This window comes from Saccopteryx leptura, chromosome 13 (genome assembly GCF_036850995.1).
Source record: "Saccopteryx leptura isolate mSacLep1 chromosome 13, mSacLep1_pri_phased_curated, whole genome shotgun sequence".
Lineage (NCBI taxonomy): Eukaryota > Metazoa > Chordata > Mammalia > Chiroptera > Emballonuridae > Saccopteryx > Saccopteryx leptura.
The window spans coordinates 53,596,037-53,623,752 of record NC_089515.1 but is presented as its reverse complement, the minus strand read 5'-3'; the positions used below and the strand labels follow the sequence as shown (position 1 = coordinate 53,623,752).

The window sequence follows — 27,716 nt, the reverse complement described above, 5'->3', positions numbered from 1 at the left end:
GATGCCTCATCGTGGTTGTATTTGCATTTCCCTGGTGATCAGTGGTGTTGAGCACCTATTTGCAATTTATTCATTTTTTTACATTTTATTTATTCATCTTTTTAGAGAGAGGAGAGACAGAGAGAAGAAAGAGATAGAAAGAACAGAGGAAGAAGCAGGAAGCATCAACTCCCATATGTGCCTTGACCAGGCAAGCCTGGAGTTTCGAACCGGCGACCTCAGCGTTCCAGGTCAATGCTTTTACCCACTGCGCCACCACAGGTCAGGCTTGAGCACTTATTTGTATACGTGCTGGCCATTTATATATCTTTGTTGGAAAAAAAAGTCTATTCAGGTCCTTTGCACATTTTTAAGTTGGATTGTGTGTGTGTGTGTTTTCTATTGAGCTATGTGAGTTCCCTCTATATTTTGTATATTAACCACTTACCCGATTGAAAAATGTTTTCTCCCATTCAGTAGCTTGCCTTTTGATTTTGTTGACTGTTTCTTTGTGCAGAAGCTTTTAGATATGATGTCATCCCACTTGGTCATTTTGTTTTGTGCCTTGTGCTTTTAATTTCATATCCAAAAACATCATTGCCAAGACCAGTGTCAAGGAGTGTTTCCCCCGTGTTAGCTTCTATGAGTTTTACAGTTTGGGGTTTTACTTTAAGTCCTTAAGCCTTTTCGAGTCGATGATGATGATGATGATGATAATAATGATGATGATGAGTGTGTGTGTGTGTGTGGTATAAGAGAAGGACCCAATTTTATTATTTTGCAAGTGGTCACCCATTTTTCCCACTACCTTTTTTTTTTTGTTTGTATTTTTTCCGAAGCTGGAAATGGGGAGGCAGTCAGACAGACTCCCACATGTGCCCAATTGGGATCCACCCGGCATGCCCACCAGGGGGCGATGCTCTGCCTATCTTGGGGCGTTGCTCTGCCACAATCAGAACCATTCTAGCACCTGAGGCAGAGGCCACAGAGCCATCCTCAGCGCCCGGGCAAACTTTGCTCCAATAGAGCCTTGGCTGCAGGAGGGGAAGAGACAGAGAGGAAGGAGAGGGGGAGGGGTGGAGAAGCAGATGGGCGCTTCTCCTGTGTGCCCTGGCTGGGAATCAAACCCGGGACTCCTGCATACCAGGCCGACACTCTACCACTGAGCCAACTGGCCAGGGCCCCCACTACCATTTTTGAAGTGACTGTCCTTTCCCTCTTGAGTATTTCTTGGCTCTGTTGTCATGTATGAGTTGATAATGTAAGCACGGCTTTACTTCTGGGCCCTCAATTCTGTTCCATTGGTCTATGTGTCTGTTTTTGTGTCATACCCTACTGTTCTGATTATTATAGCTTTGTAGTATAGTTTGAAAACAGGATGTATGGTGCTTCCATCTTTGTTCTTCTTTCTCAAGATTGCTTTGGCTATTTGATGTTCTGTATGTATGTGTGTGTGTGTGTTTCTACACAAATTTTAGGGTTTTTTTTTCCAATTTCTGGAAAAATCCTAATGAAGTTTTTTTTTTTTTTTCTTTTTTTTTTTTTTCTTTTTTCTAAAGCTGGAAACAGGGAGAGACAGTCAGACTCCCGCATGCGCCCGACCGGGATCCACCCGGCACGCCCACCAGGGGTGACGCTCTGCCCACCAGGGGGCGATGATCTGCCCATCCTGGACGTCGCCATGTTGCCACCAGAGCCACTCTAGCGCCTGGGGCAGAGGCCACAGAGCCATCCCCAGCGCCCGGGCCATCTTTGCTCCAATGGAGCCTTGGCTGCGGGAGGGGAAGAGAGAGACAGAGAGGAAAGCGCGGCGGAGGGGTGGAGAAGCAGATGGGCGCTTCTCCTGTGTGCCCTGGCCGGGAATCGAACCCGGGTCCTCCGCACGCTAGGCCGACGCTCTACCGCTGAGCCAACCGGCCAGGGCCCTAATGAAGTTTTGATAAGGATTGCATTGAATCAATAGATCACTTTGGGAGGGACAAGAAAACTTTTAATGGTGACCACTGAACACAATGAGGAGGAGCAAAGAGAAGTCAGACTCATGGGCCAGATTAAGACCTTTACTTAGAGGGTCTGTTTCTCAGCCTCCAATGTCTGCCTTTATGTTCCGCTTTTTATTGTTGAAGCTGAACATCTGCAACCCACATCTACATACTCTGACTCCGTTACACTTCCTTAGCTTTCTGTTATGATGGCAAGGGATAGAGATATGGGTTCAAGGAAGCAGGTATTGGAAGTTGCTGGTGTGACAATGAGTGTGAGGTCCTAGTCAAGGTCATACCACTGATAGATTCAGAACCACCAGACAGTGGCTTCAATAGTGGAGCAATAGACACGGGTCCCGGGGCTCAAATGCGCCCGGGGGCAGGGACAGCATGTAATCACCAAACTCACGCTTTCCGCTCTTCCCAACCTTTGTAATCCATTCTCTATGTTCAATTCCCTCTGCTGAAGATACCTAGAACGGTATCAGTTATCCTGGCTGGACCCCGACGAAGCATCCTTTCAGATGCAGTTTAATATAAAAAGAACACTGGACCTTAAAAACGTTTGATTTGTATCCTCTCAGACCTTTCTATTTTAAAAAAAAATTTTTGACAAGTCATCTAGGAGATATCTCTCCATGTTATAAATATAAGATTATTACATTTCTTTTCATTGACGGCTGGGGTTCTGTTAGCCATTTATCTCATGATGCACTCTTGGGTTTTTGCTTTTTTTTTTTTTTTTCTGTGAAGAGGGTGCCGTGGTGACCGTTCTTGTACATGTGCCAGTGCTTCTCTGTGCCAACACACCGGGAGGGGATTACAGAGTTGCTGGGTGTGTGCATTTTTAAATTCTACTACAGTCTGCCCAGTTGTTCTTCAGAGTGGCCACGCCAGCTGACTCTCCCACCCACGGGCAGAAGAGTGTCCTCTCCGGTGTCTGAAATTTCTGAGCCCTCTAGTTCTGCACAGTGCAGGGGATGAAATGGTACCTTGCCGTTGCTTTAGTTTGCATGCCCCTGCGGACTAATGTATCCGCTGGGTTGACACTGACGACTTAAGGCTGACTCTCACGGCAGAAGTAAAAGTGGGTGCTACTCCCTGCTGTTCAGTGGCAGGCCTTGAAGGTGGCTCTTTTGCCAACAAAGTGACATCAACAAGCTCACTGTGATTTCTTGGGCCACCACCAGCAGGTGCTGCTGAGCCTCCAGTTGGCTGAGGCTGCTGTCCAGATGGGAGGGAAAAGCCCCAGCCTGGCCATGAGCAGGAATTGTGCTGAGGTTTGCAGGAGCTGCAGGTGCCTCGTAGTGGCCAGCTCCTATGCGGAGCAGAAAAGGATCCACCGGCCGTGCTCCCCGGGGGCACACAGAGCAGCTGGTGGGCAGTAGTGATAGTGGTGGGCTTTATTGAGGAACCGGGACACATTCCACTCCCTGGGTGAAGCTGGACAGAGTTCATGGCTTGATTCCTTCCGATGGGTAATTCTGTGATGAATTTGGAGAGGCTGCAAGCAGAGTCCAGAGAGGGCTGCTACCTCTCTGCTTTCAGAACACAGGAAACAGGCAGGACAGGGAAGGGAGGGGAGAGACCTGAGAACTATTATGCTTTAATTGTCTTGTTTATTTTTTACAAGATGCTTCTCGGGAACCTAAAGGAGTCACCTCTCCTGAAGACCTCAGTTGTAGTCTGGGGTGGGGGCAGGGAGAACTCATCCTGTTGCTGGAAGACTTGGGTTCAAATTCAGACTTTGCCACGTTGTACCCCTGCTTCCTAAACAGGGCTCATACTCCTTCCTGCCTGCCTTCAAGGGCGTGTGCTGTTCCCAAGGAGCAGCCCCTGGCTGGAGGTCAGGACCACAAATTCTAGCTCTTGTTCCAAGAGTAACTTACTGGGTGACTTAGCAAGCTACTTTAAGCTCTCTGTCCCTCAGTTTCTCAATCTGTAAGAGGGTATGATTATGTCTGTTCCTTGGCTTCTGTGCGGATAAAAACTATAGGAGGTGTGAAAGGTTTGGATAAATACAGCTGTATTGGATGTGGCCATCAATCAGGTGCAAACACAAGAGTGCCAGAAAGTGCCCAGATGCAAACAACCAGAACTAGTTTCATTGTAGATGCAGAGAGAGTATGTTCCTATTGATGAAACGGTTCGCCAGGACGATTTCCGGCCCGTCTTCTTTTGCATCTAGGCAAGTAGGGTCAGAGGATTTCAAAAGTGAGGAGAAATTTTGAAGATTTAAGTCATTCCAGTAAGTGTTCCTCCCAAGGTGTCTTCCCGGGTCGTCCGGGATCGCGCGCCACCTGGTGTTCGCTTCCCGCCACTGCCCAGAAACCACGTGTAAGAAAGTGCTTACAACCTAACTACGCACCCTGGTTTTGACCCGTCTTAGCCAATAGGGAGTGGGGAGGCGGGGCAGCGGAAAGCAAAAGCCCAATCGCCTCCTGCCCTTCGAGAAGAAGGCGGGGTTTGGGGTTTACCACGTTGGGTTTGTCCGCAGCGCTAATTACTTTTTCCAAAGGCAGGAGGAGGGATTCACTCCGGCTGGCGCCGCCGCCTCGCGCGCTCCTGCTCTGCGGCCACCGTCCGGGGGGCTGCTCCTCCCCAGTACCATGTGTGACGGTGCCCTGCTGCCGCCCCTCGTACTGCCCTTGCTGCTGCTGCTGGTTTGGGGACCGGACGCGGGCACAGGTAGCTCTCCCTCTCCTCCCACCGTCCTTCTCTTCGCCGGCGTCTCTCGCGACCACTTGGCTTCTTCTGCGGGTCCCGCGGCAGCTGGGCGACCCGGCCCGCCCGCGCGCGCAGCCCGGCTCCAGCCACGGACGGCTGACCGCGCCCGGGGCCGCGGAGGCGCAGGCCGCAGCCGCGGAACGGAGCTCCGAGCCCCGCGGGAGGCGGCGCGGGAGAGCTTCCCCGGGTGGTCGGGCCCGGGCGGAGGCGCTGGCGGGCGCGGAGGCGCCGGGGCAAGGGAAGGGGAGCGAGCGCCCGCTCGGGGCGGCGCTGTCCCGGTGCCGGCGCGGCGTGCCCGGCGCTGGAGCCGCGCGCGGCGGGCGGCCGGCGGGAGGGCGGGCGGCCGGGCGGGCCCCGCCGCGCTGACGCGTCTCCTCTCTCCCCTCAGCTGTTGGCGACCGGGCGGCCGACGTGGAAGTGGTTCTCCCGCGGCGGGTGCACCCCGACGACGTGCACCTGCCGCCGCTGCCCGGCGTCCCCGGGCCCCGAAGGCGGCGGCGCCCCCGCACGCACCCCGCCGCCCTGCGCTCCCCGCCCGGCGAGCGCGCTCTGCTGCTGCACCTGCCGGCCTTCGGGCGCGACCTATACCTGCAGCTGCGCCGGGACCTGCGCTTCCTGGCCCGCGGCTTCGAGGTGGAGGAGGCGGGAGTGGCCGGGCGCCGCGGACGCCCCGCGGAGCTGTGCTTCTACTCCGGCCGTGTGCTCGGCCACCCGGGCTCCCTGGTCTCCATCAGCACCTGCGGCGCCGCCGGCGGCCTGGTACTGCCTGCGCCCCCTCCGGGTCTGCCTGTCGGTCTGTCGCGGCGACGGGGGTGGTCCCTGAGGAGGGCTGGTATGGGGGTGGGAGCGCCTCCGTGGGAACTCTGGCCTCCAGGAATGCTCTACCCGAGAGCCGTACACCTCAGGCAGCCCAGGGCAGCGCAGGTCTAGCGGGACCTGCCAGGCCCCTAGACTGAGAGGCGCCCTGCGCCCTGGGTGTAGCGAGAACACACCGCATCTGCACGGGGGTGGTGGGAATTCAGTTCCCTTCTGTGCTAGTGAGTCCTTCTGCACCTGGAAGAGGAAGGTTGGAGAGCTCCCCTGACAGGCCACTAACCTACTCTAATTAGCTGAAACGGGAGATCCGGGGTGGGGGTGGGGGTGGGGGGGCTCATACCCTGGTTCCCTTCCACCACAGGTAGGCACTTGTGTGGCTCCCACCCTGAGCCAGGCCTGAGGGGTGCTTACTTACTTCGGTGATGAGACTTTCTCTGTCCCCAGAAGCTCCCTGTGGCAGTAGCTCCTCTCTGTCCCCAACGCTGCCCTGCTGCATTTGAGGTAGGCGCGGGAGGTGTTCAGGGGCAGCCGGAGTTCTTGTGCGCCTCTGCCTGCCCTGCCTGCTCTCTCAGTGCTCACTTGGCCACACTGGTGCCTTCTCAGCTTCCCCACGGTGCCCGAGAAGCACACGTGGCAGGCAGATGGGCTGCCCCCAGCAAAGCCTGGTGCAGGCTTAGGGCACAGAGCGCACAGTTATTTCTCTATCAACTGTCATGACCAGCTGCCGGGGAGGCCATTTCTGGTATTCTTTTGTGTCTGTCTTTCCCAGGCAGGAGAAACTGCTTCTCCCACCGCCACTTTATCTGCTTGCAACATTTAGAATTCCCTAGCCCTTACCCACATGGGCTGCAAGTTGCCTAGAATCTGCCACAAAGCCAGAATACAGGGAGGGGGTTGGGGGAGGCAGAGAGTCCAGGTTTTTTTTATTTTAAAACTTTTGTATGGATTTTTCTGACAGAAAGAGAGAAGACAATGATTTGTTGTTCCACTTATTCATGCATTCGTTGGCTGATTCTTGTATGTGCCCTGACCGGGGATTGAACCCTCGGCCTTGGCACATAGGGATGATGCTCTGACCAGTTGAGCTACCTATCCAGGGCCCCGGGTGGGGGGAGTTCAGGTTTTTTTTTTTTTAATTTTATTTATTTATTTATTTATTTGAGAGAGAGAGAGAGAGAGAGAGAGAGAGGGAGAGAGAAGGGGGGAGGAGCTGGAAGCATCAACTCCCATATGTGCCTTGACCAGGCAAGCCCAGGGTTTCAAACCGGCGACCTCAGCATTCCAGGTCGACGCTTTATCCACTGCGCCACCACAGGTCAGGCGGGAGTTCAGGTTTTTATGCAAGACTTCTTTCTTCTGAGCAACATTGGGGAACACAGGGGCAGTGTCCTAGGACTGGCTTTCCCTAAGCCCCTCTCAGGGCTTTTCTGCCTGCTGGTCAGAATGGGATCTATTTTTTGCTCAGCTGGGAGGAATTGATTTCTTTGGTTAAAGTAGGAAAATGGACCGTGGGAGGGTGGGGGGCAGAGAATCTGGGGCTGTGGGTGAGAAGGCTTGAGTGGAAGTAAGGAAGGCTCCGAGCCCTGTAGGACTCGGGTCAAGGCTGTATCATGTTCTGGGAGGACTGGAAGGCCTACATCATTTTTGCTGTTTTTGCCAAAGCGTTTAAAAGTCTAGGTCACATCACTGTACTGTACACGGAAACATCTGAATCCCATTTGCTGCGGTTTTAGTGAGTTTCTGTAGAGGTCAGAGTTTATATTTCTCGGTGTAAAGTTTCCAGCGAGCAGCTATCTGTAGAGGAGCCAGGGGTGGAAATGTGGATGACAGGGGTTTAAAGCCCCGCAGGGGGAGTGCCAGGCCCTCTCACAGATGGCATGTGAGAAACCAGGGTTCATTTCAGTCCTCCGGGCTCTCTGGACCCATCCTTCCCTTCGGCGCCATGTGAGGGCGCTGTGCTTTAGATAAAGGAACCGGGCCAAGAAGCTGAGTTTGGCAGTGCCAGCTGCGGGTGGACCTCTCAAAGCGGAGCCTCTAAATTCCTGCTGGAGCAGACACTTCTGTTGTTTAGTCTGCCTTGTTCGTCCTGTCCGTCCGGTGTGTGAGCTGGTTGCCGGACCCATCCTGAGTGTGTTGGCTGAAGGAGGGAGGGAACAGACAGCCTGGTGACTCGGACGGACCTCTGGGTGTCCAGGCGGCCCAGGGACGGGGGCGCAGAGGGAGGGACGAACAGGAGCGTGTGCCCACCACGTGTGTGTCACGCCCCTGCACTGCTCTTATGTTGGTTCCCAGGAGTGCCTGACACAGTTCCAGTGGGTGGGCACGGGTGAGTCACTCTGGACCATGGACGAAGCAGCAATGGGAGAGGTAGATGGGGGAGGGGAAGTGCGTGTGTGTGGCATGTGTCAGGACAGGCTTGAGAGATGGCAGTGCCATGTAGATGCAGTTCTTGATGGCCACAGATGGCGGCATTGTGAAGCGTCCTGCTTACCGAGAGGATCACAGAGCTCAGGGGGTGGCAGAACTGAGCCTGCCCCGGGCCAAATAGTAAATACTCCAGGCTCTGAGGGCCATATGGTGTCTGTCACAACTACTCAACACCTCCCCTCTAGTGATACAGCAGCCAGGGACGGGAGACGCACAGATGGACACATTTGCGTTCAATAAAACTTTATTCTGATGTTTAGCATCGATTAGATCCTGTCCCACCATGGCTTGGCTGAGAGCATCGAGTGCAGGGGCAGGGGGCCCCAGACCCCCACCCCTGGGTTTTGGGCCCCACTGTGCTGTCTGTTTCCAGAGATGTGTGAAGGAGGTGCATGATTACAGTAGATCCTCACTGCAGTGTTGAGGGGCACGAAGAATACATCTCATACTCCCATCTTGCCCCCCACCCCCACCCCAGCCCCACCTGCCACGTTTGCCAGTGGACACAGGCGTTTCCTGTCTCCCTGTCTTATTTTGGAATGCCGGGCAAGCTGTATTTTCTTGGACCCCCGGCTCGAGTATTAATTGTTTTCTGTTTATGCCGCCTTGTTCTATTTACATTACAGAGTCCTCAGCTATCGTGTAAGGTTTTGGAAGAGCGTCTGAAACCGTATAGTTTCAAAGCCGTGACGCGTTGAGCATGCGAGGAAGGTATTTCCTGCTCCCAAATAACTTACGTCAGTTTGAACCAGCTGCCTCCTGTGACTGAGACCAGGTCGTGGGGTCCCAGCGAGGCTGGGCCCGGGTTAAACGTCACCGGGTCTGAGAGGAGAGATGGGACTTCACGGGGGTAGAGTGACAGGCTCTGACACGACTCTCCGTGCTGCATGTCTGAAGAGAGCAATGGAGAGGCTGCTCTCCGTCCCTGCCCAGGAGGATAAGTGGACAGAGGAGGGTGGCCCTGCCCCTCAGTGGGTTCGGCTCTCTGAGCGCTGGCCCTTCTGCCTTCGATGAATGCTAACAAGCTCTGGGGAGTCCTCACATCAGGAAGTGCCCACCCCTTCTTGGCTGAGGCCGTGCCAGCCAGGGACTTGTGTGTGACATGTTGGGGCCAGACAGGACACCCAGGAGCTTTGGCTGAGGGAGCTTAAGAGGCTGTGTTCACTTTGCAGGCCACCCCAGAGGGACAGAGAGACAGTTAGGGATGCTCCTTGCGTGACTGCACTGGAGTCACAGCCCAAGCTCCCTCATGGGACCCTTGCTTGGAGTCCCCTCAGCCAGGATGGTTGCTGGGGTTGACCCGATGGCCGGGCCCAGCCGGCTCTGGCCGTCCCACACCCCCGACTGCGGTGCAGGCATTCTGGTAGCGACAGTGACGTTCTTACGTTCATGGTTCTGCTACCGCGCCTCCTGCCGGCACACTTGGGAGCTTCCGCGGATGCTCATGTCCGCTCCACGCGGGGCGTGTGGTCCAGGAGAGAACAGCGGGGTGCTACAGTCAGCCAGTCCATGAGCCAGGCGGCTTAGATCGGAAGAGATGGGGGACCCCGTTCTCGAGAGGTCAGCCTGCATGTCCGTAACTCCTACTACGAAGGGGCCGGTCGGCGATGCTGCCGCCTCGCCCTTTAGAAGGGAGCTAGCTACTGGGCTCCAGACTGATTATAAAACGGCCTACTTTTCACATAGCGTCGCTTGATCGGATACAGCGAAGCAGGAATTAGTCTTGATGGGAAGTTACCTGGTGCCGAGGCCATTTGGAAGGGAGCCAACGGACCAAGAACATTATCATTCATCATTGTGTTGGGACAGGTGCAGGGAAGGTGCCCAGTCCTAAGTGACCCATCAATTCCTATTACTTAGAAGTGCCTCATGCATATATTTGGAAAATGCATTTTTTTTAAAGCTTTGTAAAAAAGAATCAATTGAGGGAGAGGTTGAGGAAAGTGAGGAGGCAGCACAGGATAACTGAAATTTGGAGGCGTTGGAGGTACCAAAGGGAAGAACTTGGATCAGAGCATTCTGAGGCCCCCGACCTTCTCTGAAAAGACATTCCCACGGCCTCGCCATGACATTCTACACCCTGCGCCACTGCATGGGGCGTCAGGCTGCCCGCGCGGGCCGTCGCCTCCCGGGGATGCAACCAGATCTCCTCATCTGAACTTTTGCTTCTTTGGCAACATTTAAAAAAAAAAAAGAAGAAAGAAGTGGGAGATGGGAAGACAAACTGAAGCATCGTAGATGGATTGCATTCCTGGAGCTTATTTCCTGAACTCTGAAGTGCTGCAGCTGCCTGACCTTGGATGTGTCCAACGGCCGGGACGCGGGCGGGAATCGCGCGGGGCCCCCAATTAACCTTCCCCTGCGCATGCGCACCTCTGCCCCGCGGATGTGCGGTCACGCTCTCCTTCTTGAAGAAATGGGACTTCGTGGCTGTGATCTTAGAGCGAGTCACTGGGCTCCTTGGAACTTCCCTGCCTGCAGCCCTTATGGTGGGGGTGTGTGTGTTACATAACATCAGTCTTGCGTGGCTGTAGATAGAATAAATAGGCGGGCGTCTCTGTGAAGTCGTGAAGTGAGATCTGGCACATTGAGGCATCTCTTGCCTGACAGGTCCGTTTCCCAGACTTGTCCAGTCATAAATCCACCGGTCAACCCTGTTGGAGAGAGAAGGCATGGTGGCAGTGGGGTAAGGGTGGGAGGTGATTATTTTTGGAGATGGCGAGAGAGGAACAGAATGGACAGGTGTGTGGATTAGGGGAGGTGGGGCCCTGGGTGCCAACCGAGGCATGTAGGATTTACCTCGGAATCATGGTCCTCCACCTGGCACTTGCATCTGAATCCCCTGAGGGTTTGTGGCAGGGTGGCAAGGTCCCACCCTGGGCTGAGCACTGGAATGTTTAGAGGGTCCCACGTTTCTTTGAGGACCACTGGCCTAGGGGCAGTGAGGAGCCTTTCTGGCTATTAACTTGGGCGGCTTTGGTGATAGCAGTGGGGGGGGGGGGTAGAGCAGGAGCAGGATTGCATTTGGAGGCATGTGGGTCCCCCCAAACAAGAACTTCTACAGCGAAACGTCCCCTTTCGGGAGTGACACTGGGTATTAGTACCGCGGGGTTCCTCACCAAGGTGAGGTTCTCCGCATACTGGATTTCATTAGGACTACCAGCTTGTGAATGCAGACTGGGCCGCACCCATATTAACTGGCTTTGAAAAGTCGTAGACCCCAGGGGGCCTGTGACACCCCCACCCCCACCCCAAGCATCCTTTCCATTGTTAGAGTTGAGTGCCTCCTCCAGGGAGCTTGGGGCTCCTTCCTGTTAACCCCATCCCATGCCTGTGCCATCCCTGCCAACTCTCTCTCCACGGAAGGTCACAGTCGTGGAGGCTTTCTGCCCACAAGCTCCGGTGTGGCGCTGTGGTGTCGTGTGCCCCCCCCCACACCCACACATACAGTGCCACTTGACGAGTTTTATTTGGGCAGTAAAATCTGGGAGTTGATCTTGGCAGATGTGCTAACGAATCAGCAACCTTGACATCATCATCGGCTTCGCGCAGTTAAGTGCGGTCTTGCCCCATGTGTTGCGGACGGTCTGAGGGTTGCAGGTGGCGACCCTAGGGGGGGATGGGATTGACTCTCCAGGAGGCTTAGTGTCCACACGTCCTTTCGGAAGGGGAGAGGGGTCTGTGTCGGTCAGTCCTCAAGACCGGAGGAATCGCTGTGTCGTGGTGGACGGCAGCGCTTCTCCAAGTGTGGTCCCCGGGTGACAGCGGCAGCATCGCAGGGGGACCTGTCTGAAGGGCACATTTCTTGTCCCACCCAAGACTGCCAGGTGCTTGTGAAGCGCACTGTTGTCTGAGAGGCGCTGGTTTTGTATGTCCTGGCTTCTAGAAAACAGAGGCGGGAGGGAGAGAGAAGAAAGGAGAGGCTTGTGACAGCATAAGGCTCATCTCCCCAGGCTGCTGGACCCACTAGCGCAGGCTGTCCTGACCATCGGCCAGGGGCTGGGGGCCTGGACACGGGCATCCCAGCGAGCAAGTACGGGTCCTGCTCTAGACCTGGCCCATGGGTTCCTGGTGGGAGGCTGACCTTGTCCTCTGGTCCTGTTGGCTCCAAATCAGAAGGGGCTCTAGCAGCAGGTGTCCTGAGGAAGTGGCCCACTGCATTGTACACCTGGGTGTGCATTTATTTATAGAGTTAACAGTCCTGTTCAAGTCACCGGTTAAAAAAATTCCTAGCTCTTAAATTTTCTGTGCAGTTTACAAATCGCGTTCTGTTTATCACGCAGAAACATTTTTTCCCCGACTCCTTTTCAAGAGGGGGCTTTGGAAAATATTTGGCCTTGTTTGCAGGTTCGGTGATGAGCAACTTTTTAAAACCCTTCAGATTGTGTTTAGACATCGGACATATTCATCTCCACTTTCCAGGTCTTTGGTCAAAAAAAACCCTTTGCAAGTAGGCTGCTCACAAAAATTCAGGGATATTTTTATCACTTCATATTCATTTTGAAAGAATCCCTAATTTTTGTGAGCAGTGTACTTCAGTGATTCTGACACGCCTCCTAAGTTAGTGTGGTTAACGTGGGAAATCTTTATCTCTCTTGTACATGCTAGTGCTGGTTAAAGGTTGTAGAAATCACAAGCCTGAACCAATGCTGCACTTTAAATTAGCATTACAAACCTAACCTGTGGGATATATATTTTTTTAAAAGCCATTCATATTGTATGATTTATTTTTTGTATTATTTTTATTGATTCATTTTGGAGAGGAGAGAGAAGGGGGTTGGAGCAAGAAGCACCAACTCCCGTATGTGCCTTGACCAGGCAAGCCCAGGGTCTTGAACCAGCAACCTCAGTGTTCCGGGTTGATGCTTTATCCACTGCGCCACTACAGGTCAGGCACCTGTGGGATATTTTGCTGAGTTCTCTTAAGTGCTACAAGTTCCGGGGGTGGTGGTGGTGGGGGATGAAAATACAAATCCCCTATCACAAAACGACTGGCTCCATCCTCTGTTTAATTCTACACATCCCCAGGAAGAGAGCCATTTCCTCTTGAAGGATGTAATTGTCATTCCCAACATGTCTGGGGCTGCCTCTCCTCAGGTAGATGTTTGGGGGATGATTTGAAAAGTTATTTTAAACATCAGGTTCATTTTTGTCTGTAAATCTACTTTTGAAATCAAGCCTGGAAGGTGGGTGCTGTGGCATGTATTGCTGTAGCCACCCCCCCCCCCCACACGTACATACTTCATGTCCCCTCGTTCCCAACACAACTGCTAGTGGGATGCTTCAAGTCACACAAAAGCTTCTCCTTGGGTTCGGTACCTTGGGGCAACCTGCATAGAAAAGGCCCAGGTGTGGGAACCAGGCCACAGCCAGGTGTCCTTGCTACCCTTGGGGTGTTGGGGTCGTAGATGTGTGCCAATGAGCGTGACCAATGTCCCGTTTTGTTTGTTTTCTGGGCAGGTCGGCCTCATCCAGCTTGGGCCCGAACAGATGCTGCTCATCCAGCCCCTCAACATGTCCCAGGGCTCACTCAGTGGACGAGAACACCTGGTCAGGCGCAAATGGTCCCTGACATCCAACCCCTCTGCCGTGGCCCCGGGGGCTGGGCCGCTCTGCCAGGTTCTAACAGGTAAGCCTGGGAGATGGGTGACTGACAGCACATGCCCGTTGGGCACCATTGCATGTCCCCAGATCACCCCCGTCGCCGTGTCCCCAAATGCACTAAAGTCAAGGTGAGCAAGAACTTACTTCTCGACCCTGGCTGGTTGGCTCAGTAGTAGAGCGTCGGCCTGGCGTGCGGAAGTCCCGGGTTCGATTCCTGGCCAGGGCACACAGGAGAAGCGCCCATCTACTTCTCCACCCCTCCCCCTCTCCTTCCTCTCTGTCTCTCTCTTCCCCTCCCGCAGCCAAGGCTCCATTGGAGCAAAGATGGCCCGGGCGCTGGGGATGGCTCCTTGGCCTCTGCCCCAGGCGCTAGAGTGGCTCTGGTCGTGACAGAGCGACGCCCCGGATGGGCAGAGCATCGCCCCCTGGTGGGCGTGCCGGGTGGATCCCGGTCGGGTGCATGCGGGAGTCTGTCTGACTGCCTCCCCGTTTCCAGCTTCAGAAAAATACAAAAAAAACCCCCCAAAAAACAACTTACATCTCCCAGTATTTTGAAAGCTTTTTTTTCTTTTTTTTCCCTGATTGTCCTGAGGTTCCCTTCTTTCTTCTTTCTGTGTGTGTTAGTGTCCGCATTTCTGGGAGGAACCGGGGCCTCCTTCACGGTGTGTCTCAGTGTTATACATCAAGAACACGTGGAGGCCTGGAAGCCTCGGAGGCTGGTTGTCACCAGACCCCAGGCTGGTGCAGACCCAGGGTGAGACGTCCACTTCCTGGCTTCCCGGCCGGAGCTTGCTCTTCTAAGACAGTGGTCCTTGGTACTGGCTGTACAAATTAGACTTGCCCGGGGGACCCAGGAAGGCAGTGGTTCTCAGAGTGTGGCCCGTGGGCCAGCAGCAGCCGGGAGCTCGTCTCAGTACCCCTGCCACCCCTCGGAAACAGTGGGGGCAGGTCCAGGAATCGGCACTTCACTGTGAGAACCAGGACTTCAGACAGTGCCCTGCGCTGACCTGTCTGTCCCCCAGTGTCCTGATCTGATGGGTCTGGGGTGTGACGTGGGAGTCCATGTTTCTAACTAATAAGCAGCTTGGGGTGAGCACCCGCATTCTCACACCCTGTGCCTCTGTTTGGGCAAGCCATGGCTTACCTGTCAGGTGTGTAGGGACATTTCCCCGGGCCGTGTAATTCGCAATCTGCCTGCCGGCGTCCCCTGGTGGTGACAGACATCCTGTCGCTCACAGGTGGCATTTCCAACCTGGGGACCAGGGGTCACCCGATGGCCGACCTTTGGGAGTTGGGCTTTTGTAGTTTAGAGACTTAGTTCAATCTAAAAATACCGGAAGTCTCGGTTTAGCGCTTTAGTGGTCTTGGAAGTGAGTCATTTAGGGATTCTCTCGCAGAGCGGCTTTGTTGTTTAGAAACGACGCCAGGCCTGTCAGCCGGGCTCTTCCGTGCAGTCCTGCTCCTCCTGTCCAGGTAGGCGCCCCCGCTGCCTTGTCTGCATTCATGGGGGTGGTGTGAGAGATGTTGCTGGATCGAGGCCTCCCTGCAGCCCCAGGAGAGCTCTGAGCGGTCCCTGCAGAAAGACCGCCACCAAGCCTTGGGGCTCTTCCCTGGTCCTTCCCGCACCCTTCTGAAAAGCAGGGGAGTTACAGACCGCGGCGTTCGAGTCGCTAGTAACTAGAAGATGCCGTGCAGTCCAAGGGCAAGGATGCTTTTCCTCTCACCTCCCCCTCCAGTTCAGCCAGCACCCTCGGCGGCTCCTGGGCCCAGGGCACACGCGTGGGGGTGATGTCCCGGAATGCCCGTCCGATGGCCAGCTGTCCTTCTCTTCAGGGTGTGACGGCCGGGACTGCCGACAAAGTAACAGACTGCGCTGGCGTCTGCATTTTTGTCCCTGGGGTTCGTGTCTGGGCATCCTTTCGGTAGACTCTTCAGCCCACGACAAAGGAAATGAAACTTATAACAGAAGCAGGGTGGGGCGGATGGGATGGAGAGGAACTCAGGCAAGACGAGAGATGGTGCACAGACGTGCAGAGAGTGATTTCTGACGGCGCTTAAAAAATAACCTTCCCTTCCCCGCCCCCACGCCTCACGTCCTTGTGCTTTGTTGTGTGTGTGTGTGGGGGGACAGGCATATATTTAAAGCGGTTCCCACCCAGGCTCTGTTCCGGTAGCAATATGGAGGCAGGAGTAAGGGGTCTGTCTTGCTTCTCCTTTTTCTGACTTGGCGTGAGGTACTCGGTGACCTTTCTGGCTGTGTTGAGGGGACAGTGGGCCCCTGAGCACGCTGAGCGCATCAGCCTCCAACCCTGGGACTTGAGAAACTGGGAAAGTGAGTTTACTGGGACACCAGCAAAAGGCCGTTGACGTTTCCCGGGAGGATGAACCCGAGGAATCCAAGCTTTCCCGTGGGAGTGTGTTCTTTTGTGGCTCAGCACGGTGGCCACAGGTGTCCCTGTACCTTGTCCTGAAAAGCTGGTGTCACCTCAACCTTGGGCAGGGCGTGGGAGTGACCAGTGGCTCATGCAGGGGAGGGGGCGTCGGATAACTCTTCCTCCTCCGGGAAGCACTCAGTTTCCCTGAGAGTTTGGTTAGGGAGCCGCCATGTTCTCTGAGGTGAGTAGAGGGACGGACACAGTCAAGACCCCTGGGAGGGACCTGCTACTTTCTCTCGGGTCCAACTGAACGTCCATTTCTAGCGGTCTTTGGGGCCCTGAGAACGGGGACAGGCTCATCCTAGTTCTGTTAATAGTAGTTCCTTATTTTTAGGACCTTATAAACTAATTCATAAAATATCACTCTAGTTTGGAATTTGGCATAAGGATATGGAGTCTGTGTGAGCCTCCTTTCTTTCTTTCTTTCTTTCTTTCTCTCTCTCTCTCTCTCTCTCTCTCTGTCTTTCTTTCTTTCGAGGTTTTTGAAAGTTTTTTGACCACTCTCAGCAACTAAAATGGCGCTCGGGGTGTTTTGAAATGCTTTTAGATTTTTTTTTAAAGGGGTTATTTTTACTTGAAAGCATTTTGTTCTGTCCTTTGTGGTTATTTTCATCGCTCCTTGTGGATGCAGTTTGGAGTCTTCCATGACCATTCTCGGGCCTCTGCTCCCTCCTCCTCCTCCTCCTCCTCCTCCTCCACCACCGTGCATGGTGGACGTGACACATGGCGGCAGAGGTCGGCGGTTAAACCACAATACGAGTTTGCCACCAGGCACCTTCAGAATAGGAACCGAACACGTTTCGAGTGGTGCCGAGCTCGTGCGGACACACCCAACGAAGGTCCCTTTGTGAAGGCCTCCCTGTCTGCTTGAAGTTCTGTTGTGATTGTTTTTTTTCCAAAAATAATTGCATTTATGCCCTGGCTGGATAGCTCAGTTGGTTAAAGCATCATCCCAAAACTCAGAGGTGGCTGGTTTGAGTCCCGGTCAGGACACATTACAGGAACAGACCTGTGTTCTTTCTCTCTTGTTCCCTTCCTCTCTTTCTAAAATCAACCAGTACAAAAAAAAAAAAAAATTAAATAGTAATTATAGCTATTTTGTAATAGTGTCTGGTTCATTCATAGCATTGAAAAGTTAATTTTAGTCCATATTTAGAACATAGTATGACTGCCACGGCAGGTTGGTTCAGTGGTAGAGCATCGGCCCAGCATGGGGCTGTCCCAGGTTCGATTTCCGGTCAGGGCACAGAGGGGAAGTGACCATTTGCTTCCCTTCTCCCCCTACCCCTTCTCTCTCTCTCTCTCTCTCTCTCTCTCTCTCTCTCTCTTTCTTTTCCTCCTGTAGCATGGCTCAGTTGTTTCTAGCACATCGGCCCGGGCGCTGAGGATGGCTCTGCAAAGCCTCTGCCTCAGGTGCTAAAAATAGCTCTGTTGCGAGCATGGCCCCAGATGGGGCAGAGTATTGGCCCCAGATAGGAGTTGCTAGGTGGATCCTGGTCAGGGCACATGCGGGAGTGTGTCTTTCTATCTCTCCTCCTCTCAACTTGCAAAAGAAGAAATAAAGAAAAAAGGAGAAGATAGCATGACTGTTCAGAAATGGTGTCTTGCTAACGGATGCCAGAATTTGCATGTGTAATCACCTGTGTGTGCCTCTATGTATACTCTACTGTGAGTGACAGGTCGGGGCTCGGGCTTTGGTATTCGTTGAGAGTCATTTGGTTGGAAATGACAGAAGTCACAGTGGCTTAACCACTAATGACATCATGGCTGGCATGGGCTCAGAGGACGGAGACTGGACCTCAGGGAGGGCTGGGCCAGGCTGGGCGTTCTCTCAGCGACAGCCGTGCCCTCGGCTGTCCTCTCCGGTGACAGTGGAGAGGACAGCAGGCCTGGGGAGGTCAGCCCTGCTTGCCCCGGAGTGGGTGCGGGCGGGCCTGGGCTGGACTTCAAGTCCTTCCCCTCGTCCCTGGTTTGTTTCTGGGTCTGAAGGCAGGGTCGGAGTGATAGTCCACGGGCACGGCACTCTGCTGTCCACCCCAGACCCCCCTTCCTGCGAGCCACACACCACCTGCTGGGGTGGGTTCGGGGCACCTTCCGTCTGGATCTCCTTCACCCTCACAGCCCACGGGGTGGCTGAGAACCTGGCCGGTTCCAGCTTCCTTAACACTTGGCATCGGAGGCTGGTGAGCTCCTTAAATGCCCACCCCACCCCACCCCTCCCCACCCCACGTCCCAGGGATAAAAGTGGCTGCTGGGTTTTTGCTTGTGTAGAAAGGGCTCAATCCCACCACTGAAATTTGGCTCCTCTACACTTCTTTGAGACCTCAGCTTTCCAGGGCAGTAAAAGAAAAAAAAAAAAAAAAAAAAAAGAAGATTTTTGTGGTTTATTCACTGTGTCTCATTTCAGTGTGGTGATGATGGTCTCCTGTGAACTTAGGCATCTTAACTGGAAGCAAACCCCACAAGTGTTTGAGTTTCTCCATGTTAATATTCTAACTGTGTGTTTACGTCTAAAAATAACTCCCAAAGTGGACACCGGTATTTTTCAGAATTACTCTTCCAGGAGAAAGGAGAGTCACAGTGGAGCCATCTCTGTCCCTTGGTTGAGGCCGCAGGGGAGTCCCTTGATGTCTCTGAGCTTCTGCGTTGGTCTGTCTTAGCTCTGGGCACCAGGTACCACGGCCCAGATGGCTTCAACAACGGAGGCTTATTTCTTTCACAGTTCTGGGGGCTGGAAGTTCAAGGTCAAGGCGTGGGCAGGGTAGATTGCTTGTGAGGCCTCTCTCCTTGGCTTGTCGGTGGCCACCTCCTCTGTGTCCTCACATGGCTGTCCCCCTGTGCATATCTGGGTCCCGACCTCCTGTTCTTCTATGGACACCCGTCAGAATGGATTATGGCCCACCCTAATGACCTCCTTGTCATTTTTACGTGGGTAAGAAGCCCACCTCCAAACAAGGTCATGTGCTGAGGCCTTGCTGGTTAGAGTACAGGGTTAATCCCACCACACCCTCCGTTTTCTCATCTCTAACATGGAGATGCTGGTCTTGTCTGCTTCTCGTGGTTGTTGTTGAGGGACCTGTGTGTGGGGGGTGACATTACCACTTCCAATGGCATTAGGGCAGGAGGACATAATAGTCATGGGCACACTTACAAGTGCCTAGAAGGTGGCAAAAACATTTGGAGAAAATCAGAATTCAGCCCTATAAAGGGACTCTTTCTACAGGACTGTAGATCATGGTTGGCTGGTTATCTGTTTCTTTTTTGATAATCCTAAAGAAGCTTCAGTTCCTTTTTTTTTTTTTTTTTGTATTTTTCTGAAGCTGGAAACGGGGAGGCAGTCAGACAGACTCCCGCATGCGCCCGACCGGGATCCACCCGGCACGCCCACCAGGGGGCGATGCTCTGCCCATCCGGGGCGTCGCTCTGTCGCGACCAGAGCCACTCTAGCGCCTGGGGCAGAGGCCAAGGAGCCATCCCCAGCACCCGGGCCATCTTTGCTCCAATGGAGCCTCAGCTGCGGGAGGGGAAGAGAGAGACAGAGAGGAAGGAGGGGGGGAGGGGTGGGGAAGCAAATGGGCGCTTCTCCTGTGTGCCCTGGCCGGGAATCGACCGGGGACTTATGCACGCCAGGCCTACGCTCTACCGCTGAGCGAACCGGCCAGGGCTCTTTCTTATTCCTTTTTATTTTTACTTTCTGTGTTCTCTAGATTTAGCCTGTTGCTTTTTCCTTGTGTAGAATACTTAGCTCATTAAACTTGACTTTTTTCTTTATTTTTAGCCTAGATAGTTAAGGTTAAACATTTTTTTTCTGCAAGCAAATTTGAATAAGTGCTATTTCCCGTGTCCAGTTCTCCACAGTCTCCAATTTCCCAAATAGTTTTTCCTAGGCAGGCCCTACCGTGGAGTGGTTTAGGAGTTGACATATCAGCCTGTGGGGGTTGAATTCCTGATGTCACTGCCTACTGGTTTCTCTGCCTCCATTTCTTTAATGGTAAATATGGTGGTAATTGCGTGCGCTTTATAGAATTACTAAGATGATTTATGGAAGTTAATATATGTCAAGCACTTACAAGTTGGGGCCCAAAATATTGTGCAGTCGGTCCTCACTTAACATTGTTGATGGGTTCTGCTACTTGAAGCAACATGACTGTAACAAAACCAGTTTTACCTCAGACAAATCGATATGAACAGTTAAGTTTCTGTGATGTTTCATTAGTGGCCTCCAAAAGGATGCCATTCGAGGATGTGCCGTATATATTGTCATCTGTTATTATACCTACGGATGATTTACATTTTCATAATTTTTATTTTTTTGTATTTTTCTGAAGCTGGAAACGGGGAGGCAGTCAGACAGACTCCCACATGCGCCCGACAGGGATCCACCCGGCACGCCTACCAGGAGGCGACGCTCTGCCCATCCGGGACGTCGCTCTGTTGTGACCAGAGCCACTCTAGCGCCTGGGGCAGAGGCCAAGGAGCCATCCCCAGCGCCCGGCAAACTTTGCTCCAATGGAGCCCTGGCTGCGGGAGGGGAAGAGAGAGACAGAGAGGAAGGAGAGGGGGAGGGGTGGAGAAGCAGATGGGCGCTTCTCCTGTGTGCCCTGGCCGAGAATCGAACCCGGGACTTCCTCATGCCAGGCCAATGCTCTACCACTGAGCCAACTGGCCAGGGCCTCATAATATTTTTTTTATCGCGTGGGTTTTTTCCATCTTTCACAAATTTCTATATGAAGGTGATTTGGAGAATATGGCCAGTACATTGTTTCTATTTCTATTGTTTTTTTTTTAAAATTCTTTCAGTATCTCCATTGAGATGTCTTATCTTTTTATTCACCAAGTGTTCTGTGGTCCATCAGGCCTGGGAGCAGCAGGCTTTCTGTGGGAGTATCCGCCTCCCCGTACGGCACTGACTGGGCGCGCTTCAGGTCCTGGCTGTTCATCCCACGCCCTGGTCCGCGCCCCATCCTGCCTCCCAAATTGCCCTGCGTGGCTTACCGTACACACGGGCTGCGCACTCCAGCAGTAGCAGGTGTTGGGGTGATATGGGATACTGCAGGGAGGGTATCCAAATAAAATGATCCTGTGTAGGGGACCTGTCTAGGGTGCCTGTAGGTTGTGGTAGGGACCCCAGCCCTTCTAAAAATGTGAATGGTTTAAGAAAGCTTGTGACCTCCTGAAATTGCCTTCTATTCAGTGAGACAGAATTCTTCCTGTGTCAGCAATCCATCCGTCTGCGTGGCTGCTCTCTCTTCCTCCCTCTTCCGTCCCTCCTCCTTTTTGAAAAATGTAGTCATTCAACAAAAGTGGCTTCGCGATCTCCGAAGGCGTGGGCCTCCCGGAGGCTTTGGCGAGGGCCGTCTGGAAGGGACGCCCTTCTGCCTGGGGGGCCCTACCTGTGCTCTGTGGCCCCTTCTGGAGGCTCTGTTTTCTGATCACTGGAGAATCAGGAAAAGTGGGTAATTTAGGCCTGGCTGCTGTGTTTGAATGACTTGTTATGTAACTATTCATTCTATTTTGCATGCCTTGAAGCGTTCTTTAACTCTGTGTGTGTGTGTGTGTGTGTGTGTGTGTGTGTGTTTTAGATTGGCTTGAGTATATTTTATTTTTAGGTTCCTGTAATTAGACCTGCAGTACGCTATTATCAAAGGCAGTAGTTTAGTCACTGGGCCCATGTTTAGTCGCTGCTCCGTGGGCGTCCTGCACTGTACAGGAGACGTAAGTCCCTGCCCTCACAGAGCCGACGTTCCGGTGGGCTGTGCTGGCCCCTGTACTGGGAGCTGACTGCAGTCTTGTTCAGAGAGGGAAGAAGGTCCCCAGTTCCCACACCACCCCTTCCTCCTGTGATATCCAGGGGACATGCACATTGGAAGGACTTTTCTGATGCCCAGTGGTGTTGGCTGGGCCTGGGAGGGAGCAAAGATGGGAGTGGTGAGAACCAGGCCACCAGATTGACCGCTGCTGCTTTACAACAGGAAGCAGGGGTGGCTGCACACGGGATGGGGTGTGCTGGGTGGCGCATCATTCCTGGAGTTGGATCCCGGGACCCAGTGGGAGGCTTGCTCCCCACGCTGCCTGCCCACCTGCTAGCCTGTGGTCCTTTTCCAGTTCTCTGCTTTCCCCTCGCCCCTGGGCCCAGATGGGCTGGGGGGGGGACTGAAGCACCCCTGCAGAGCCCGACCCTGGTTTATACCCTCGGGGCGTTGTCTTGAGGGGCGTGGCCCACAGGGACTCCTCACTCCTGGTGCCCTCCACTGTTTCTTCAGGACTGGACTTCAGTAACGCATTTTCGGCAGGAAGGCCGCAGAGGTCCTCAGAGCATCTTACCTGGGACCCCAGGGTCTCAGCTGTCCTATCATTGGGGATATCTGCTTTTATCATGTGGTCCAGCTTGTGTTTCCTGGTTACTCAGCTGCCAAGTTATTAACTTTCCATGTGTCAGTAGTGAGTAAGTTGTGGGATATTGTGAGACACTGTAGATAGATATCCTGCTGCTCTTCATCAAGCGGTCACTCACTTGATTTAGCATCTCTTGATTCTGGGCAGACTTCGTTACCATGGCGGGACTTTTCTAACTCCTTAGTCTTGTTTATATTTTTTAATTTTTTAATGTGAGAGGAGAGGAGATAGTGAGACAGACTCCCATATGCGCCATGACCAGAATCCACCTGGCAACTCCCATCTGGGGCCGATGCTCATATCAACCGAGCTATTTTTAGTGCCTGAGGCTGACGAGTTTGGACCAGCTGAGCTATCCTCAGCACCCAGGGCCATGCTTGAACCATTCGAGCCATTGGCTGCGGGAGGGGAAGAGGGAGAGAAGAGAGAGAGGAATGGGGAGAGAAGTAGATGGTTGCTTCTCATGTGGGCCCTGATGGGGAATTGAACCTGGGATGCTGGTACTCTGGGCCGACTCCCTACCCACTGAACCAACCAGCCAGGGCCTCAGTTCACATATTTAATCAGTGTTACACAAAGAGCACGCCCCCTCCTCCCCTACTTATTTATTCATAGCTGTGTGCACTTGTAGATTCTCATCGGACTCCTGTGGGCATTTATTGACTTATTATTTACTTATGTGCTCAGAGGGTCTTGGATTTGGCCATTGTCATTTATAACAGCAGACACAGGTATTGGATTTCCTCAAGGCCCTTGCAGCCCGTGGAGACGGGCCTGTGACTGCTCTCCTTCCATGGCAATAACACGGTGCGCGATGTACGTGGATTTCCGAGTGTTACGCCAACCTTCAACTCTTGCTGTGGAAGTCTGTTTGCTAACAGTTTATGTAAGCTCTTTGCATCCGCAAGCGTATGTCACTCCATAATTTTTTCTTTTTCTCTCGTGTGAGCAATCACTCTCAGTTTAGCTACCAATGTTAGCTGGGTTTCCCAAACTTGGGGAAGTTTTTCCTTTGTTTCCAGTGCTCTGGAAGAAGTTAGGAGTTGTGAGGTCACCTGGGCCGTGCAGGTTTGGTAGAATCCTCTTTGGAAGCATCTCAGCCTGGAGCTTCTGTTTGTTTGTGTGTTTGTTTTGTTTTTGTTACTTTTTGGAGCTGTAACTCTTATAACTTTCTGTCTGTTTCTTCTGTAAAAATCAGCCTGTTTAAGTTTGTATTGCTAACAAGACCGATTTTGGTAAATTGTCTATTCCTAGTAAATTTCACCTAAGTTTCCAAATTGAAGCACTAGAGATTCCCCCCCTTTACCTGGTGTGTTAAAGAATTCTTATTCAATATGGTTCAAACGAGAGGGCAGATTTCTAGGTCATTGGTATATGACAGGTATGCTGTGGCTCACAGGACTGACTTGAATGACCTTTTTTGTGTCTTATTACTGCCCTGGAAATCCGTTTTGCATTCAGAGGACCAACTTTGATGTCACCTCTTCCAGGAAGTCCTCACGGATTGCCTCACTTTGTTTTCTGGAACGTCAGGGTGCTTTTCCTGCATTCTGAAAGTCACACAAAAGCTCTGCCTGCAGTTTGTTGTCTTAGTCTAATGCTCTCTGGCTGGAAGGCCAGACGCATGTATGACTTTCCTGTCACCACTGTAAGAAATGACCGCAAACCGAGTGGCTCAAAGCAACAAAAATGTATTCTCTTGCTGTTCTGGGAGCAAGCAGTCTAAAACCGGTTTCACTGGGCTAATGTTAAGATGTCAGCAGGCCTCCTTCCCTCCCTCCCTCCCTCCTCCCTCCCTCCCTTGCTCCCTCCCTCCCTCCCTTGCTCCCTTCCTTCCTTCCAGAGGCTCTAGGGGAGAATCCGTTTCCTGTACTCCCCAGTTCTCAGCCTCCTCCTTCTCCATCTTCAGAGCTAGCCAAAGGCCAGCGGCATCTCTCTCAGGCTGCGTGATGCTGACGGGTCCCTCCCGCAGTTAGAGCTCTCTCTGCCTCCCTCCCGTAAGCACACGCGTGATTCCATTCAGCCTCACCGGGTCATCCGGGGTCATCGCCCCATCTCGAGAGCCTTTACTGACCCACGTCTGCAAAGCCCCCTCTGTGATGGAAGTGCACGCGGTCGCACATTCAAGGGGATTAGGAGGCGGACCTCTTCGGAGTGGGGGGGCGTAGCTAGGCAGCCTGTCCTATCCATAAATCTACTTCCTGCGCAGCGTGTCCCATAAATATATTTCTTCCATATGTCCGAGTGTTGCTGTCACAGTCGCTGTGGAATAGTTCTGTGTTTTTTCCTCTTTCAGTTGTCTTTAGGACGCACCCCTCTGAGAACACAGCATCAGGGTGGGGCAAGCCCACGGACCCTCTTCCTGAATAGTCCCATTACTCGCTAGAGAAAGAAAATCTCCCACTCAAGGGTGAAGTAAAAAACGGAAAGGACATTGGGCCATGCATGCGTGTTCATGAGTGTGTATACGTGTGCATGTATGTGTGCATACATGTTTGTGTGCATGCGCGTGCATGTGTGTGTCTGAATGCCATTCCCCCAAGTGGAGGAATTGGAGGAGAGGCGTGTTGTCTCCCCCTCCCCACCCCCGGTTCCCTTCTGTGCTCTCTTATGCAGCACACACCCGCCCGGGCATCCGTAACTCAAAGCAGAGATGGCCTCCAGCTTAAATAGGAAAATCTGTAGCGAGCTGCAGACGGATCAAGAATGCGCCATTTACTACTGAAAGCGCGCGGCTGGCGGGGGACTGTCCAGGTGGCTCAAGGAAGCTACTGGCAGCTGGTCCAGCCCTGAGGCTGGAGGAGGGAACCCGTGGTCCCCAGAAGGCACAGGCCGGGTGGCCGAGGTGTTCCAGGGGCGGTGGGGGGGGGGGGCGCACAGCCCCTGCCAATTCCCGCAGAAGTGTCTGATTTTTGAATCAGCAGTGTTCACGTCCCTCCGGCCAGGAGAGCCAGAGGGAATGTGTGACTGAGCTCAGGAGCGGTGGCTTCCCTCCCAGCAGGAAGACCAGGCCAGCAAGTCGGACACCGAGAGAGAGAGAGAGAGAGAGAGAGAGAGAGAGAGAGAGAGAGAGAGAGAGAGAGAGAGAGAGGGAGAGAGAGAAGGGGAACAGATGCCCTGTTTGGAGGGGCCATTGGCAGTCCTTTTAAGAAACGATTTCAGGGCTGGTTGATCTCTTTCTCCACCTCTGCAGGAAGGTCTGGCTTGCTCAGTCTACCCATTTCTCATGGAAAAGCCCAGCAAAAAAAAAAAAAAAAAAAGGCTCATTGGCACATCTGCTGCCCAGAGCTTTCTTGGGTGTCCTCCAGCCAAGAAGGCGGTGGGCTCCTCCAGCACAGCCTCCTTCCAGAGCCACGGGCAGCGTCCCGTGCGCGGCCAGACGGGGCACCCGCTCGCCGGGGATGGGTATTGCGTGGCACGCACTGCCTGTGGGCTGGGGGAGCGTGTGTGCCTTTCTCAACCCATCAGCAGGTTGTAGATCACATTCCCTATCACTGGGTTTGGACGGGGCTAGACGGGGCCGCAGGGGAAGAGCCCAGTGAGGCTGGCAGCGTGCCCGTTCCGCAGAGCAGAAAACGTCGGGCATCACTGCTGGTTGGCCGTCGGGATGGCAGGGGACGGAACCTGGGGCCAGTTGCAGAGGGCCAGCACCCCTCTACGCCACTCCCTGGGCGGGGACACAGAGAGACGCGCCCACATCTGCCACAGGCGTCGATGTTCAACCTGTAGTCAGGGACACCCGGGCTCCGGGAGGGGGAAGGGCCTTTCTTCTCCCCAAAGAGACAGGCATTGTTTAGAGACACAGAGCGCATCCAGGCCAGGGTCTGTGGTCCCTCATGGAGTCCATGCCTGGCCTTTCGGGCCCTCACAAACATAGCAGGTGTTCTTTTTTTTTAAAATTTATTTATTTATTTATTTATTTATTTTTTTCCCTTTTTGTATTTTTCTGAAGCTGGAAATGGTGAGGCAGTCAGACAGACTCCCGCATGCGCCCGACCGGGATCCACCCGGCATGCCCACCAGGGGGCGATGCTCTGCCCATTCGGGACGTCACTCTGTTGCAACCAGAGCCACTCTAGAGCTTGAGGCAGAGGCCACAGAGCCATCCCCAGCGCCCGGGCCATCTTTGCTCCAATGGAGCCTCGGCTGCGGGAGAGGAAGAGAGAGACAGAGAGGAAGGAGAGGGGGAGGGGTGGAGAAGCAGATGGGCACTTCTCCTGTGTGCCCTGGCCGGGAATCAAACCCGGGACTCCCACACGCCAGGCTGATGCTCTACCACTGAGCAAACCGGCCAGGGCCAGCAGGTGTTCTTTATGTCAGTATTTAAAGAAGCGGCACTGTCTCCCGGAAGATAAAGTGTGAGCCGTCACCACCGAGGCCAGCTGCCGCTTCTCTGACCCGTCTTCCAGGGGGACCAGCTCTGACCTCCCAATGTGGGTGTGGGGGTGCCTTTCCCTGCATGGGGCTGACTGTGGGCAGGGGGACGAGTGTTCAGGTGTCCTGCCCGGTCTGTCCCTCAGTGTCATCTGAGTCACATCTAGACTGTTGGTTCCCTTTTGTGAAGCGGTCGATCATTTTTTTGTCTGTTTGGTGTCGAGTGTTCGGGGCTGCACGGGGCAGAGGCCCTCTGTTGGTTTCTGTCAGGCCCGTGAGTCTGAGGAATCGCTTTCTTCTGTATAAAGACGCGTTTCTCGGCGGTGAGGGCCGTCTGGGGGGCTCCAGGCCCTGGGCGGCTGCGGTTCAGGCCCTGCAGGGAGAGGTCCTATTGGCAGGTTCTCTGCCCCTCAGATCTCCCCTGCTCTCCCACCTGGTTGTCTTTCCCCAAGGAGGGTCCTCGTGGTCTCTGCAGGTACCGTGTGGCAACAGGTTTCTCACCTGAGGGTCTGCAAAGGGAGAGAGCACAGGTACGTTCTCCAGCTTTGAATGACACCCATGAGACCTCACGAAGCATTCAGGAGGTCCACCGGGGAGCCCCTCTGAGGACGCCCCAAGTGCCTTTCCTCCCCCTCTCGTTGTGTCCAGGCCACCGCATGAGGACCAGGCCCCTCAGGACACCACGGGGGGCGGGGGGCATGGAGAAGGGTTCCCAGAGATAGCCGAGCCACACAGACCCCAGGCTCCTGGTCCTGGATGGGCCGGGCTGGGGCCACAGGCTTTGAGGGGAGGGAGAGGGGGTTTGGGGATGTCACCGGGGTGTGAGGTTTGAGCTGGGCCTGAGTGAATTGGACTTCAATGGACTTGCAAGGTAGGACGTCCCAGAAAAGGGGGCAGGTCATGTTGTCCGTCCCTCTGTATGCCGTCGGCATGCCTGGCACCTTCTAGGACTGGACGTCTCACTGCCAGGCAG

General features: G+C 53.7%; 1 protein-coding gene across 3 annotated transcripts in view; it reads left to right on the top strand.

The window, feature by feature from the left end:
* Positions 1–4,555: 4,555 nt before the first annotated feature.
* Positions 4,556–27,716, top strand: part of ADAMTS17 (ADAM metallopeptidase with thrombospondin type 1 motif 17) — a 209,465-nt gene continuing 186,304 nt past the window's right edge. For all 3 annotated transcript variants that reach the window (XM_066355082.1, XM_066355081.1, XM_066355080.1), the window contains exons 1-3: positions 4,556–4,652; positions 5,080–5,450; positions 13,395–13,563. In XM_066355082.1, the coding sequence (XP_066211179.1) occupies positions 4,574–4,652; positions 5,080–5,450; positions 13,395–13,563 (619 nt within the window). In that variant the 5' untranslated portion in view covers positions 4,556–4,573. The remainder of the gene's footprint in view (positions 4,653–5,079; positions 5,451–13,394; positions 13,564–27,716) is intronic.